This window comes from Elephantulus edwardii, unplaced genomic scaffold, assembly GCF_000299155.1.
Source record: "Elephantulus edwardii isolate Elephantulus edwardi_28Jun2011 unplaced genomic scaffold, EleEdw1.0 scaffold00102, whole genome shotgun sequence".
Taxonomy (NCBI): Eukaryota; Metazoa; Chordata; class Mammalia; order Macroscelidea; family Macroscelididae; genus Elephantulus; species Elephantulus edwardii.
Window position 1 is genome coordinate 8,556,642 of NW_006399852.1, and position 16,153 is coordinate 8,572,794.

Below are 16,153 nucleotides of genomic sequence, written 5' to 3' on the forward strand. Positions count from 1 at the left end.
TCCCTCCAAAATGCAAACAGCAAATCTGCCACCCAATTATCAAGTTCTATTTCAAGGAGCGTTGAACACTCTTGGTCTTAGATACAGAGAAGACACAAGAATGTAGGTAAATTTCTTGGTAGGAAAAAAAACCCGAGTGTATTTACACACAGAGAGAATGTGAAGAGATACAGATGTGGTGAGTGTATTGTTATTAGTCACCATCAAGTAACATGGTGACGCATGGACAGCTGTGACCTCCAGTTTTCACGAACCTCTTTTTCATAAGTAGATCACCAGGCCTTTTTTTTCCCACGCTTGTCTTAGTCTAGAAGCTCCACTGTTCTGTGTCCTAATAACACATAAGCCTCCACTGACAGAAGAGGGGTGGCTATTTAAAGCATATTGGCTGGGAAGCAAACCCCAGTCTCTCACAAAAATTCTACCACTGCTTTGTACATAAATAATAATTACATGTGTACATGGCAGGTCAGCATAAAACGTTCACTGTGCATCTTCTTCCTAAAGAACTAAAATAAAACACCACACAATCTAATAAGCTCTGTTGGCCTAATCGTAAGGAACTGTGCTGCAATCCCAAAGGCACATGGTTCAGATACACCAGCAGCTCCACGGAACAAAGACGGGCCATCATCTGTCGTATGATTTACTGCGTCTGAAAACTCAGCAGAGTCAGCTATGACGTGGTTCCAACTTAATGGCAAGCAACAACTACTATGAAATAAAACAGATGAAAGCAAGTGTCCTTATTATAAATCATATGAGTGTCCATCATTACCCTATCTGACATGGAACCTCTCACAAGCCAGATAGCTCTGTGCAAGCTCCCTAACCTTACTCTACTTGTTTATCTGTTACAAAGTGCGATGACAGATGTTCAATAAATGGTAAATACGCTCATTCATCTCCCAACATCAGTGTTTTCTGCTGTCAGAAAAAAATGTCATAAAATGTCAACAATACCTGGAAGGGCTGATAAGACACACACATACACGCGAAGGCACCCCTTTTATCTATCACAGGCAGGAGGGCAAAAACAGGCTCTGAACATGCGCGTAAATTAGCTTCAATTCACAGAGAAAGAGCATTCAAATTCCACTTTCAGTCGTAAGCAGATCCACGGGGATCACTCCCATTCAAGTGCAACTGATAGGCAACACAACAGGGCTCCGGAAGCCCAGCAGGAAACAAAATATATTTCAACTGGAAACTAAGAGGATGTATCTCTAAGTCAAATTGTGTTCAATGGAAAAGTGGGGCATTCTGGGCGTGGTATTCATTTTTTTCTGAATGAAATACTCATTTCCTCTTATGTAGTTAACCCATTTGTTTACTAAACAAGAAACATGAGAAAAATCCTCCCCCCGCCCCCACCAAATGCTAACTACAAAGATGACAGAAACACAGTTCCGTCTGCCTTTTAGGAAGCTCATCACTTATACAAGGGTACCCACTGCCCCTGGCTCACATACACACCCCCACACTCAACACACACACAGTCAATCACTACAAAATAATACATATTCTTCACTAATGCAACCTAGGAATGTCCATCCATGGAAGAAAGGAAGCAATCTGTGCCAAGGAACAAGCTGCACCTAGAACCCTGGAGAGTAACAAGAACGTGACAAGGATGGTAATCAAGTGTTCTGGGCAAATAAGTAAACGAGCATGGTCATGTTCCAATAAAACTTTATTTGTGTAAAATGTTCATTTTGTATAATTTTAATATTATTGATATTGTCCAACAACTTTAAAATGTAAATTCTATTTCAGTTAAAAATCATATAAAAACAGGCAGTTTAAAAAATTGTTCTCAAAACTGTTTAAAAGGGATATGTGATTAGGTATTTTTGTTATGACAGGAGTCTACAGCGAAGGCTACATGGTGGAGTGGACCTGGGGGAGGGTTTGTAAAACAATGAAAGAATTTTTCTTTTACTTTTCTAAGAGGGTAGTGTATTAGAGGGGAGGGTTGAGAGGGGGGAAAAGTGCAACAATGAATGAATGTAAACTCAAAATCTCTGTAAATTTTTACCGAAATTAATAATAAATTTAAATTTACATTTTAAAAAAATTGTTCTCAGACACAGTAATAGCAAGTACCTACTATGTGCCAAGTACATAAGACATTTACAGAGAATCAGGTGCACTGTTTGTATGTATTGGTCGTTTCTTTGTAATAGTTTTTGAAAGCTTTCACCCCCGTTTTGCAGACAGGGAGCTTGGGTGGTATAGTTTGCAAGGAGTCGTGCTACTAACCCAAAGGAGAGGTGCCTCTCTGGCATAATCTCTTGTTATTTACAGCCTGACAAAAAGTGCTGAAGGATCAGAAATGAGGGGTTCCATATTGATGGCAATGAGGGAGTGAGGGACTTACAAATAGGAACCTAAGATTTTTTTAGGTGAAATGATAACTTGAGAAGCAACACCAGAACATAGTGCCACAAATCTGGTTGCAAATCCACAGGAAAGGAAATACTAATTCAGTGAGGGAATATACTTAATGATCTCCCAAAGGGTGCAACAGAGAGATCCAACAAGACTCAAACTCACTGTGGATGAGTCAGAAGTGACACCCAGCCGACTCTCCAGAGGGTCCTCAGAGGCTGTCAGCTGCAGGAGAGGGGACTGTCCATCTTTCTGCTGCTGGTGGATTGAAGTAGCTCGCCTTTGCATTAAGAGTATAACTTCTACCCACAAGGCCACCAAATGTACCACATATAATTAGCTCAACATGAAGACTAATTTTTCTAAGCACAAAATTTTAAAGCAGGACTTTGAAGAGATTTGACCCAATGCATTCATGGCTGATGAATCAACTCAGGAATACCCTCACATTTTTAAAATATGTGTGAACTGAACATTAACTGGGATGGAGGGAAAGGCAGGATAAAATCCTATTAGAAATCTCCCAGTTAGCATCAAAAGAAGATGGAAGGAATACACAGAACCGTTGTATCAAAAAGAATTAACTGACACTGAAAACTTAAGGAAGTCAAAGGTGATGAAGGATGAAGTTCAAGCTGTATTAAAGGCATGAGCAACAAATAAGGCCCCGGAATAGATGGGATACATCATTTTCAACTAGCAGATGCGGCCCTGGATGTGCTCACCAGTTCATGCCAAGAAATTTGGAAGACAGTTACCTGTCTGACTGACTGGAAGACAAATTTATATTTGTCCCCATTCCCAAGATAGGTGCGAATTCAACAGAATGTGGAAGTTATCAGACAAAATCATTACTATCTCATGAAAGCAAAATATTGTCGAAGGTTCAAAAATGGCCAGAACAGTACATAGACAGGGAACTACTAGAAGAAGCTGAAGTTGGCTATAGAAGAGGCCACTACACCAAGAATATCACTGCTAATGTCACATGGGTCCTAACTGAAAGACTGAGAAACATGGGATAAATAATTTATACTGCATTGAAACAGATGAGGGAGAGAACTGTTTAAAAGGCATATGTGATTGGGTATTATTGTCATGACAGGAGTCCAGAGCGAAGGCTGCATAGTGGAGTGGACTTGGGGGGAGGAACTGTTTAACAATGAAAGAATTTTTCTTTTACTTTTCAAAGAGAACAGCAAATTGGGGTGGGGGGGAATAGGAAGAAAATTTTAACAATGAATGAATGGAAACCCTAAGTCTCTGTAAACTTTCATTAAAATTAATAGAAAAAGAATACCAGACAAATGTCTATTTGTGTTTTATCTGCTATGCAAAGGCATTTGACTGTATAGATCATAACAAAATTATGAGTAACATTGAGAAGAATGGGAATCCCAGAACACTTAAGTGTGCTAATTTGAAATCTATACCTAAACCAAGAGGCTGTTACTTAAACTGAGCAAGGAAACACTGCATGGTTTAAGATCAGGAAGGGTGGGCATCAGAGCTGTATCTTTTCTCCATACCTATTCAGTCTGTATGCCGAGCAAATAATTTGCAAACCTGGACTGTATGAAGAAGAATGTGACATCAGGATTAGAGAAAGACTCATCAACAACAGGCATTATGCTTGCTGAAAGTGAGAAAGGCATAAAATGCTTGCAACATAATATCAAGGACTACAGCCTTCAGTATGGATTACATCTCAACATCTAGAAAACAAAAGTCTTCACCCAACAGTCAGCATTATGGTAGGTGGGAAAAGGACTGAAGGTGTCGACAACTTCTTCATCCTTGGCCCAATAATCAACATCCGTGGAACCAACAGTCAAGAAATCAGAAGACACACTGGGCAAGGAGGCTGTTAGTGACTGCTCCAAAATGCTGAGGAGCAATGATGTCAGTCTGAAGACTAAGGTGCCCCTGATCCAGGCCACGGTCTTAATCACCAGCATGCATCAGACAGCCATGCAATGAATAACAATGATGGAAGAAGAATTGCTACCTTTGAACTGTGGTGCTGGAAAAGAGTACTGAATATCCCATGAACTGCGGAAAGAAGAGACAGAGAGAGAGAGAATGTCTTGGAGACGGTGCAGCCAGAGCGCTCCTTGGAGGCCATAATGGCAAAGTTTTGTCTTCATTCTCTGGACACGTAGATAAGCGAGGCTACTCCTTAGGAAGGGACATCATACTTGGAAAGATGGAGGGTCACTAAAGGAGAAGGACCTCCCCACAATGAGATGGACTGATGCAAGGATTTCAGCAATGGGCTCTAGTGTGTCAGAGATAATGAAGATGGCACAGGATAGGGCAGGGTTCAGGACGACTGTTCAGAAGGTAGCTATGAGGTATACTTGACTCAATAGTACCTAACAAACACAACAACAAAAAAGGCAGCAGAGTACTGCATAGTAAAGTTCCTGACCAGCAGCTAACCAAGCCACTCTGCTCCCTCCACAGCTACTTGAAACGGCTGCCCACACCTCTTTCAAGAGTCCCAGTCCAGGCCCTCAACTCATCATTTTTACCATTCCAGTCAGCATCCTGGATCACCTAGGTTTTAAAATATCAAATCTATTCCCATTCCCTTATTGCGACACTGGTTCAAACCAGTTTAAAGCCTTGTCATAAACCATAACTAACACTTGCCAATTAAAGGCTCTAAACATGGGATCTGCTCTGGGAAACAGCTTGAGAACGTCAGAAGACACCTCCTAAGAAAAACAAAAACTGAATCATCTTCAGAGTTAACCTCCTATTTATATACTTAAGCGCTGTTTGCAGAGATTTCTCTGAGAGAATATAGTGAATAATTCAATTATCCAAACATTTGGTGAATAATTTAATTATCCAAATATTTGGTGAATATGACTCTTGTGCTTGACCCTGAAGAAATGTCAGGTTGAAGTCATTCTCCCCATTCTAAAGTGGGGCTCTCCATGGTTTTACAATAAACACAAGAGTACAGATGGACATCTTTGAACATGGATGATGGAGACATGCTGGATCACAATTAAACCTCAAAAACAGATGCTACGTGTTAAGAGAGTACAGATGACCAGGTTATAGTCCTAGTGTCACTAGCGTCACCGGTTCCCTCCTCTCACTCTGTTCTCCCCAACACCTCCTTCTTCTCCCCTCGTGGTACTTATTTACCCACCAGCTGTTAGTTTGTCTGTTTCAACACAAATTCCAAATGAAGAATAGGAATAAATGTCTGAAAATCTAACTATTTAGCCAATGAATTCTAGGAACAACAACACACTGCCTGTCAGACTGCTGGAAGATGGACCTTCTGGCCTGGAAGGTACGCAGGATGCCTCGTGACAACAACAATTGGGGAGATGGGAGGGACAGGGCTGGACAATGTTCCATTCTGTTGTAGGTTAGGACCCTATGAGTCAGAAGGGTGTAAAGACAACTAAAAACAATGGCAGCCTCCCTCTGCCACTATGAACCACAGGAGCAGACAGCATGAAGGCCGGCAGCCCCGTCATGACTCAGACCCAAGCAGTTATCACAATGCCTGGGAAGAACGCGGGGTCTGTGGGAGAACGTGAAGACCCAGCGCCTGCTCCGTAGGAGCTCTCGTGGCCTGATGAACGAGGAGCTGTGCAGTCAGGCCAAAGCCATACACTTGAGTCTGGAAGCTGCTCCAGGGAGAAAGGGGAGCAATCTCCCACTGTGCCATTTACAACCTCTAAAACATCCACTGGAGGGTCAGCTGCTATATGAATGAGTTCCGACTCAACAACACGTCACAAAAACATCACCACACAGGGAGGTGCACCATTAACCCAAAGTCCATATTCTCAGCAGCTTCCCAGGAGAAATCTCCCATGAGATTTACAGTGTCTGATGCCCAACAGATGGTCAGCTATGATGTGATAGCACTCAGTTGGGTTGGGTTTTTGTTATTGTGTTTTATTATTTGTTCACTCATACACACTTTCCTCCTCCCCCATTCCCTTGTGAAGCTATTCACTGTCATACACATGGCCTCTCGTCATCCATTGCTTACCTAATGCATTTCTTTCACCTATTCCAGTGCAGTGTTCATATCCATTCTTTTCCCACTCTTTGTCCTCCCCACCCTATCTCGATCCTATTATTACAATAATGGACTTATACAGTATTTGTCTCTTTGTAACTAAGATGTTTCACTCAGTATAATGTCTTCCAGACTCATCCAGGTTGCATAGTGTTTCATAAATTTGTTATTTTTCAGTGCTGTATAGTATTACACTGTGTGAATGTTTATCTATCTGTTCAGCTGTTGATAGTACAATACAAACAGATTTATACACACCATGGTTACCATAGCATTATGCACAATACCAGAGAGATGAAAACAGCCCAGGTGCCATCGCTATTGACGTTTTTGTTGGTGTGTTTTTAGAGTGTGTTTTTTTTTCCAGTTTGTCAGAGAGCAGGGCCTGTTAGCATCTACAGTGACTTAAAGGAATAAATGTGAGAGTCCACAGTAAGACTAGGAGACTGCCAGTCACCTTTAAGGCCAAAGGGGACAGCGAGATCTTAGTCTTAGGCAAGTGGCCACGGAGGAATTTAGACCCACTGGTGGCAAAACTCCTAGGTGTTGTTATTGTTAATTTTCATCTGCTTGAAGAAGAAACAAGAAATCTGGCTTCCTGTGTTTAATCTCTTGATATATGGAATTAAAAAAAAAAAACAACAAACTCAGTTCCAGACAAATCTTTTCTATCAAGTCAGAGTAACAATCTTTGCACAGAGAAAACCACACACAGACAAGTCAAGCAGGAGTCCTTCCAGGCACTGACAAACTGGTCACACAGAGAGACAAAGAAAAGGTCCAACAGAAACTAGAGAAGGATTAATTATAAAATCATTGTTGTTGTTGTTGTTGTTGTTGTTATTGTTGTGTATCACTGAGTCTTGGCTGACCCTCTAACAAAATGACCTTGGCTGACCCTCTGGCAAGTTTTCAGAGGCAGTTAATTTCACGGAAGGAGATCGCTCATCTTTCACCCACAGAGCAGCTGATGGATTCAAACCCTATGCCTTTGAGAATGCAGTACAGCTTCTTGCCACTAGGCCACAGAGCTTACCTTCTATAATTTTAGACTGATAAAAACAAAAGCATGCTAAAGGAAGAAACTGAAGTTGTCGATTATTTTGTTCCACTCAGATCAACAATCAATACCCAAGAAACAGTAGCCAATACACCAAATGACCCATTTAAACAGGTAAATCTACTGCAAAGACCTCTTTAAGACATCACTTTGATGACTAAGGTACACCTGGCCCAAGCTACGGTCTTTTCAATTAAATCAAAGGTAGATGAAGACTGAACAATGAAAAAGGAAGACAGAAAAAAATATCAATGCATTTGAAAAAAAAGTAAGAAGCATTTGACGTAGGGTATTCATAAGGAATATCAAATAGACTGTGGGCTGCTAAAAAACACATCCGTCTTAGGCAAAATATAAGCAGAATGTCCCTCCTGGCCACATGTCCAATGTATGTGAAACAGAGTTTCAGAATCCCTGCCTCGAAGGAGTAACCTCATTTTCATCCTCTCCAAGACAAACCTGTTTGTTCTGTTGGCAGCCCACGGTATGTTCAATCCTCTTCTCCAGCACCACAACTCAAGGGGCAAGGGGCAGTGAATTAGGGAAACCCTTCACGATGTGGATTGAAACAACAATGGACCCAGACACAAAAATTATCTAAGGCAGGACAAGTCCAGGCAACCTTTCATTCATGCCCAAGTTCAGCCATCCTTGCCTCCAAGGAGCACTCTCTCTGGCTGCACTTTCTTTTTCCAAGAGCAATCCAAGTTCTCTACAAACTTTCATTAAACTCTCAACAATTAAAAAAAAAATTAGGGGAGCTCTGGTGGCCTAGTGGCAAGACGCTGCACTATAATCCCAGAGGTACACGGTTCAAATGCACCAGACGTTCTGCTGGAGAAGGAGGGAGCAATCTCCTCCTGTACCAGTCAGATCTGATTTGACAGTACACGTAAAAATAATACAATAAAAATTAAAAAAAAAAAATTTAAAAAAGGGTTACACATAAGTTCACCACAAGCCAGAGCTGACTCCACAACAATTACAGAGTTGTTAGAGTTGTTCAGACACCAACAATCACGGCCTTCCGATCCAAGAAACAGCTCATCCTGTCACTTCTATCTCCAAAATCACATTCCAGAGTAATCCTTCTCCACATCTTCACTGTCCCCAGACTCGTCCAAGCCACAGTCATTTCCAACAGTGGTTTAACTCTCTGTGCTTCTGCAAAAGAAGCCAGAGCATCCTGATAATTTCCTGACTATACAGTAGTGGCCTAGAGGATAAGATGGTGTGCTGCAATCCTGAAGACAGGAGGTTCAAACCCACTAACCACCCCACAGGAAAAGGACGGGCAGTCTCCTCCCATAGGATTAACTGCCTCAGAAAACCCCTGAAGGGTCAGCCATGAGTTGGTTCTGACTCAACCACACAACAACAACAATACACTGTCATAAAATCAAACAAACCACAAGAGGTGATCAAACGCAAGCACCACAAAATAATAAATTTCACTGGATAATAAATCAAAACGGCAGCTACAAAATGCTTGTGTTGCCTTCAACAAGGGAAGCAGAGCTGATTCGAACTTTGATGAGGACAGAGGCAGGCCCCACGGACAGAGGGTCAGGCCTGGACTGCAGGCTAATGGATGCACACCAGCCACACTGCCAGCAGACCTCAATGCCTTTATATGCACCACTGGTAAAGTGATGGAAAAGTCTGCAGATCTCAGGTCTTCAATAATTAGGCTTCCCTAAGAAGAGGAGCACCTCGGGGTCAGGGTGAAGGGTGGTGTTGTTAGGTGCCAGCTGAGCTTAGTACGACTCATAGTGATCCTACGAGCAGACCTGAACCCTGCCCTCTCCTGTGCCATCCTCTTCATCTCTGATGCACTTGAGCCCATTGTTACAGTCACTGTGTCAATCCTTCCCATTGAGGGTTTTCCACACCTTAGCTGACCCTCCACTTTTCCAAGCTCGATGTCCCTCTCCAACGTACAGCCTTTCCTAGCAGCATGCCCGAAGTATGTGAGATGGAGCTTAGCCATCCTTGCCTCCAGGAAGCACTCTGGCCACACCTTCTCCAATAGTAATGATGATTTAAGAGTGAATAAATGAACTTTCTTTTTGTTGAATAAAAAACTGGCAGTAGCCTTAACCCCTTATTTTAAATAACCAACAATGTAAAGCACCTCAACTTCTTGTCTTTTTATCAACATTGACTCAAAGCTGACCCCCTCCCCCAATTTGGTTTAAGAAGCTGTAAATCACACAGGCGGAGACTGCCAGTCTTTCTCCCTCAGAGCAGCTGGTGGATCTGAACCACTTGCCTTTGGGTTGGCAGTTCAACTCCTTAATCACCAGGCAACCAATCCTGGCTTCCAATCCTGGATACCCTAAACCATTGGATCTCAAACCACAGTGGCTCAGAGAGTACTGCAGTCCATAGAGGACTATGCTAACCCAAAGGTTAGCAATGAGATCCCCCAGGGTCTCCTCAAGAGAAGGTCAGGCAATCTCCTCCCATGCTATTTACAGCACCAGCTACGAGTCAGTTACGAATCAACAGAAATGAGTTTGAATTTCCAGAAGGTGTGAGATCACCCAGCCTTTCTTCATAGCTCATCTTCATCTGATAGCTCTTGCCGAAGCCTGAAATGTAAGTACAACACACAAGCCCCGAGAGGCTGACTGAGCTCAAGGTACACTTGGAACTGAACCCAGGTCTCTTCATGGGAGGAGACAGTTCCATCACTGAATTTCCAATGCCCCTGTAAAAACAGAATAGACCCAACATCTTTTGGTCAGAAATGTGATAAGCCTATCTCCTCCTGCACAATTTCCTGCCTCTGACAACCTGCTGGAGTATCAGCTATGAGTAGGCTCGGACTCAACAGTATCCAACAAGAAGAAATGTAGATTTACCATGCACAGTAAACACACATCTCTCAAATCAAGTGCCAGTTCTCCAGAGAGGTTGAAATGAACGATGACAAAGTGCAGCCAATTGTCTCTTAAGAGGCTTGGAGACATTCTCCATTGTTCATCCCTCCACTTTATTCATTCATTGTAACCTCACTGTGTCTAACTCTGCTTTGACTCGTATGCCTTCAATTCACGAGAAGCAATGTCCCATGTGGAACAGTAGAGCACAGAGGACTTCCATGAGACCAGCAGACTCACACATTCTTCAAACCTAGGTGCAGGGCTATCTCTCCTCTGAGGCCACCCTTCAGCAAATGAGCAGAGCAGCACACAATTAAAGCATCATGTCTGTAAGATCAGAGCTCTACTTAAAAATCACCCAAGAGCATTATGCTGAGTGAACTAACTCAGTCACATAAGGATAAATACTGCATAAAACTGTTATTGTAGAATAAGGATCCAGGAGGGGTGGGAGAGGGTGGAAGCAGAGGGATGTGGATGTACAGGGGGATGAGGGGATTAATCATTGGGTTGTACAATTTGATGGGTGCGGGGTGAGGGAAATTGAAAGAACTTGTTCAAATTTGTATTTAAATTTTGTAAATAAACTAGTAGACAAATTTAAAAAAATTTAAAGTCACTTGAAAGAGACCAAAATTAACAGCTATGGAAATATGAAGACGAGAAGATAAGAGAGACAGGGAAACAAGAGTACTAGAAATGGAACAAACACTACAAAGAGCACACTGACACATTTGATAAATGTAAGTGACAACTGTGAGCAAGCTATGCAGAAGCTTCCAAGTGGGAATCTTACTTAGTACACACACTTTCACCAAAAATTCAATAAACTACTACTTTGGAAAAGATCTAAGTAAATCACTTAAAAAAAAAAGCCAGTAATATTCCACTCTCTCTGAAAAGAACACATCTGAGTAAGTCTGAAATGAAACCCATAAAAAGCATTTCACAAATTCTTTTATGTTCTGTCAAATTAAACTTCAAGTCTGGAATGGTAATTTATTGGAAGCAGTTGCCTACTTTGTCTTTAAAAAAAAGGGGGGGACCCTAGAACTTGAGGACATGTCATGGTCCACAAACTACCAGCTTCCAGAACTGAGGCAATAAATTTCTGTTGATTAAACTCAGAAATGTGTCCAAATTAAAAAGTGATTCATGTCTAAGTTTTCGCAGCCTCTATCCCTAATCTTCACCTGGTGAGCCTCTGCTGACAGTGTCAAAAAGCAGGTTCCTGCAAGTGTCCATTCTCAGCTCCCCCGACAAGCATCTCAAAGAGTTGGCCAAAGAGAACAAAAACTCAAAGTCACAGCAACTTCCCAACAATGGAGCAAGGAAGCCTCCCCGCCTCCCCAGGAGACAAACCCACAACAAACCAGAGAAACTCAGAACAAAACACTCCAGTCCCAGATCACATGCACTTCAAGAGCCAGTGTTTTTTTTCCACTTTGGTTTTAATGTAAATGTACATATATAGCAAAGATACCACAAGTTAGGAGCATGAGATAGGCTCCTATTTAGCATTCTTAGTCATTAAAATAGCCCCTAATGCTTCACCATAATCCCTCAATAATCTTTAGCAATATGAGGCAGGTAATTATGATCGTGAGTGTTTTATGGAAAAGTTAAGTGACTTGAAAAATTGGCTTCGTAATTCGCCTACAGTCATAAGCAAATGAGCAGCGTGTCTAGGAATATGTGTTTTTCATTTTGCATCTCTTACTTTGCTCCTTTAGTTAATCAATATCTTCTGAGATCTTTAGAATTTTTCAAAATCCCACAACATAGTCTACCCTTGTGTGACTTTGCAGGACAAACCATGGTGTACCTGGTGAAAAATTCTTAATGATTTACAATAAGAATGCTGCACATTTACAACAGGTGCTGCCTTAGCTGTTTCCCCCTGTATAACTGAAAATGGAAACATGGTTTTAAATCCTTATTATTAACTATCCTGTTGTCTATTAATCCTATAAATACTCTGTGAATTCTGTAATATGATGTAATCACCTGTCTTAATATACTGTTATGAAATGCATGCAATTAATCTGTTAAGAGGGGAGTTTCCTTAGAGTGTATTCTGACTCCAGACTGTACTAAGGAAATGCTCTGACAGAACTCACTTCACTTTCCTATCACCTGACTTGCAGATCTTGTACCAGTCTGCCACATCGCCTATGAAATTCAGGCTTGCCAGCCCCCAAATCTTACAACTAATATATAATTTTGCCAATTCTATTTCCTTGAGAACCTGAAGAAATCCCCAAAAGTAACAGGGAGAGATAATCTTATACATATGAACACATCGGAGGCCACTGGGATAAAATGTTTCATATCCAAACTCTTCCCATTGTGTAAACTATGCTTTCCAAAATAGGGTCATCTGCAGACAATACTTGAAGGGTCTCGAATAGCACCAAGTCTCAAATGCAGATGTTGATGAAATTAAAATTTCATCAAGTAAGTCCTTGTTTTGATTTGGAGTAACCTTAAATACACTGCCAGTTATACAAATGCTATCTATATTTGTGACCCTCTGCCAGGGCCAGTTTTCACATTTCTGACACTCTCAGAATCAAGATAAAATATCCTTCAGAAAAAAAAACTTGGTTAAAACCAAGAAAAACATTGCAATCAAATAATCAACTATAAATACCAAGATCAAGGCAATTTTTAAACTGTGCTATTACTCAAAGCCATGCATATTCAGGAGATCTCTGTGAGGTCATGCTCCAGAGGGAAAATTCTCTGCACTCACACTCTCTGAGGGATCTGAGTTACTTAAAGGATACTCGGTTTTAAGAAAAGTCTCAGTTACCTTTGAAAAGCGGGCATTTATCCATTTGGTAAAGGTTTTCTTCTGCACGTCATTGTGTTCATCTGTAGGAAGAAAGAAGAGAAAAGTATGAGCAAATGAACCTTCATCAGGAGCTTAACTAAGATGATCTCCATTCTGCAGTGTTTACGACTGTCCCATTAGGAGAGCTCAGGAGGGACAATGATCCATAGCTAATTAGAAGTGTGATGACTGGAGTGTGATGACCGGAGTGTGATGACCAGAATGTGAAGACTGGAGTGTGACAACCAGAGTGTGACAACTGGAGTGTGATGACTGAAGTGTTATGACTACAGTGTGACAACTGGAGTGTGAATACTGGAGTGTGATGACTGGAGTGTGATGACTGGAGTGTGATGACCAGAGTGTGATGACCGGAGTGTGATGACTGGAGTGTGATGACTGGAGTGTGACAACTGGAGTGTGATGACCAGAGTGTAAAGACTGGAGTGTGATGACCGGAGTGTGACAACTGGAGTGTGAAGACCAGAGTGTGATGACGGAAGTGTGATGACCGGAGCGTGATGACCGGAATGTGATGACTGGAGTGTTCTCCATCCCCGGAGCCTGAAGGCGCTCACAGCTGAGGCAAGCTCTGGGAACTGGGTTCTCTGTCATTCAGCACCAACACACAACAACTAGTTGTGCCCCAGTCACAACAACCTGGTCTGAGGGGCTGACTTGGTAAATATCATATATTATACTTTTTGTTACATGTTCTGGTTTTGAGTCCATTTCGGGTGTTTGTGGTTGTTGTTGTTGTGTACAATGGAGTGGGAACCAACCCATAGCTGGCCTTCCAGTGGGTTTTCAGAGGCAGTTAACTAACTGCACAGGAGAACACTGCCCATCCTTCTCCCATGGAACAGCTGGTGGCCTCAAACCACATGCCTTTGGGACTGCAGCACGACTTCTCATCACTAGGCCACCAGAGCTCTGGAACGGCCTCCTTTTCATACAGGTCCTATGCTGCCAGAGCTGAAAGTGGTACAAAGTTTATAGTGAATTCTACAGCTCATTTTCCTGCAGTGAGGCTGACACAGCAAAGATTTTCTGACCTTGACCTTCAACTCATTTTACAAAGAGAAAACGGGGGGGGGGGGGTTCAGGGGGGGAAAAATCAATCATTTAGTATAGATTACAAACTTGTTTTCTAAGCCATAACAAATAAAAACTGACTTAAGAAAATTTCTAGAAGACAGCGTGATTTATTAGACAGGAGGAGGTTATGTTTTATTTTCAAAAGAAAAAAGAGCAAAGAGCTTTTGGTGCAAGCTGGCCACAATCCACCCCACTTACTGGGTTCTACTGAATAAGCACTCCACCATCTCTTTGCCTCGTAACTCTTATTGTTCATATGCCTAGTGCCGTATTCTCTACCTGCCGCCAAGGCAATTCCAACTCCTAGTGACCCTCCATCAGCTTCCTGAGGCCATAAATCTTTCTAGAAGGAGACTGTTCATCTTCTCCCATGAAGCAGCTGGTGGTTTAGAACAAGTGATCTATGTTGTTAGTAATGCTAGTGACAATTTACTACCTCACCAGAGCCCCTCCTCATCTGTGTGGTGGTGGTGGTGGTGGTTTGTACCGTCAAGTCAGAATCACCTCAGAGCTGACATTCCAGGAGGTTTTCAGAGTCAGTAAATCACATGGGAGGAGACTGCTCATCCCTTTCCCACAGAGCAATAGGTGGATTCGAACAGTGAGCCTTTGAGATTGCAGTGCAGCTTCTTATCGCAGGCCACCAGAGTTCCCTGGGTATAAATAATACCTAGCTTGTAAGGGTTGTGTCACGATCACTGAATAAAAAAATTCTCTGCACTCACACTCTCTGAGGGATCTGAGTTGACAAATAGCTGATATGTAAATATTGTTATTGCTATTATTGTAAGTAACAAACAAAGGTAACAAATGGGAATTTGTTTTACCCTTTCAGTCACGCAGAAAGTAAGAGTACACTGTGGAAAGAAGTCCTTTCAACTATATTCTCTTCACCACCCCTCAATGTCCAGAAACACCAGCCACATCAAAACAGTCCACATCACCAACAACAAACAGAGGAAGAGGAGCTCTGGTGAGGTAGTGATTTGCCAGTCACACTACTAACAATATAGTGTCAGCAGGAAGCCTACGAAGTGGTGTGCTGCCAACCTCTGAGTGGCACTGAAAGGTCCAGCCCTGTCCAGGCGCCCAGGCTGCCCGACATCATGATAGCAAGAGGGTAACTCAGGGAGCCTGGGCTCTCTCTGCCAGCCCTGCTTCCATCCCAGAGAAGCTGCCTGCTACCTGCAAACACAGACCCCTTGCTAACCGCTAACAGCAAGATCACAAGTCTGCCCATGACTTCTTCACAAAGCATGTGGTATCTCTGGTCCTTACCCCCTCTGCAAGGAGAGTCTGTAATTAAAAGACAATTCTGAAGTAAATATAGCAGAGGTCCCAAAAGAGAGTGCACTTTATAGATCCATACATGTAACTGGAGACTGAATGCAAGTCACAAAAGGACTAACTGGAATTGGGGGCGGGGGGGGGGGGAGCGGGGAACTGCTCTCCAAGAAACTTCTTGATGTTAATTGTGCCGAGACGTGACCTTCCTTCCAAACAGGGCAATGATCAGGCTCAACTGCAGGCATCAATACCACATATAAGTCACTGCTTAACAAGAGGACTTGACTGTATACTCTGAATGTTCCAACCTTGCCATGAATCACAAGGTGTCATAAGGTATGATGCACAAATGAACCTGCAGGGGGCGCAACACTAGAGTTCTTTAACATTGGCCGTGATACAATCAGTATTGCTGTGTGGTGTTGCGCTAATCAAGCCACTATGCTTATCCACTGGTTTGAACCCGTCACTAATTCTCTGAGGGAAAGATGGGAACTCTTCTATTAAAATTTGTAGCCTTGGCAACCAATGGAGGG

At 42.3% G+C, this 16,153-nt stretch overlaps 1 protein-coding gene across 1 annotated transcript in view; it reads right to left on the bottom strand.

Annotated features, from left to right (window-relative positions):
* The window catches only part of UTRN (utrophin), a 704,039-nt gene that overhangs the window by 549,296 nt on the left and 138,590 nt on the right, over positions 1–16,153 (bottom strand). The window contains exon 2 of the mRNA XM_006891679.1: positions 13,212–13,273. Within this exon, the coding sequence (XP_006891741.1) occupies positions 13,212–13,273 (62 nt within the window). The remainder of the gene's footprint in view (positions 1–13,211; positions 13,274–16,153) is intronic.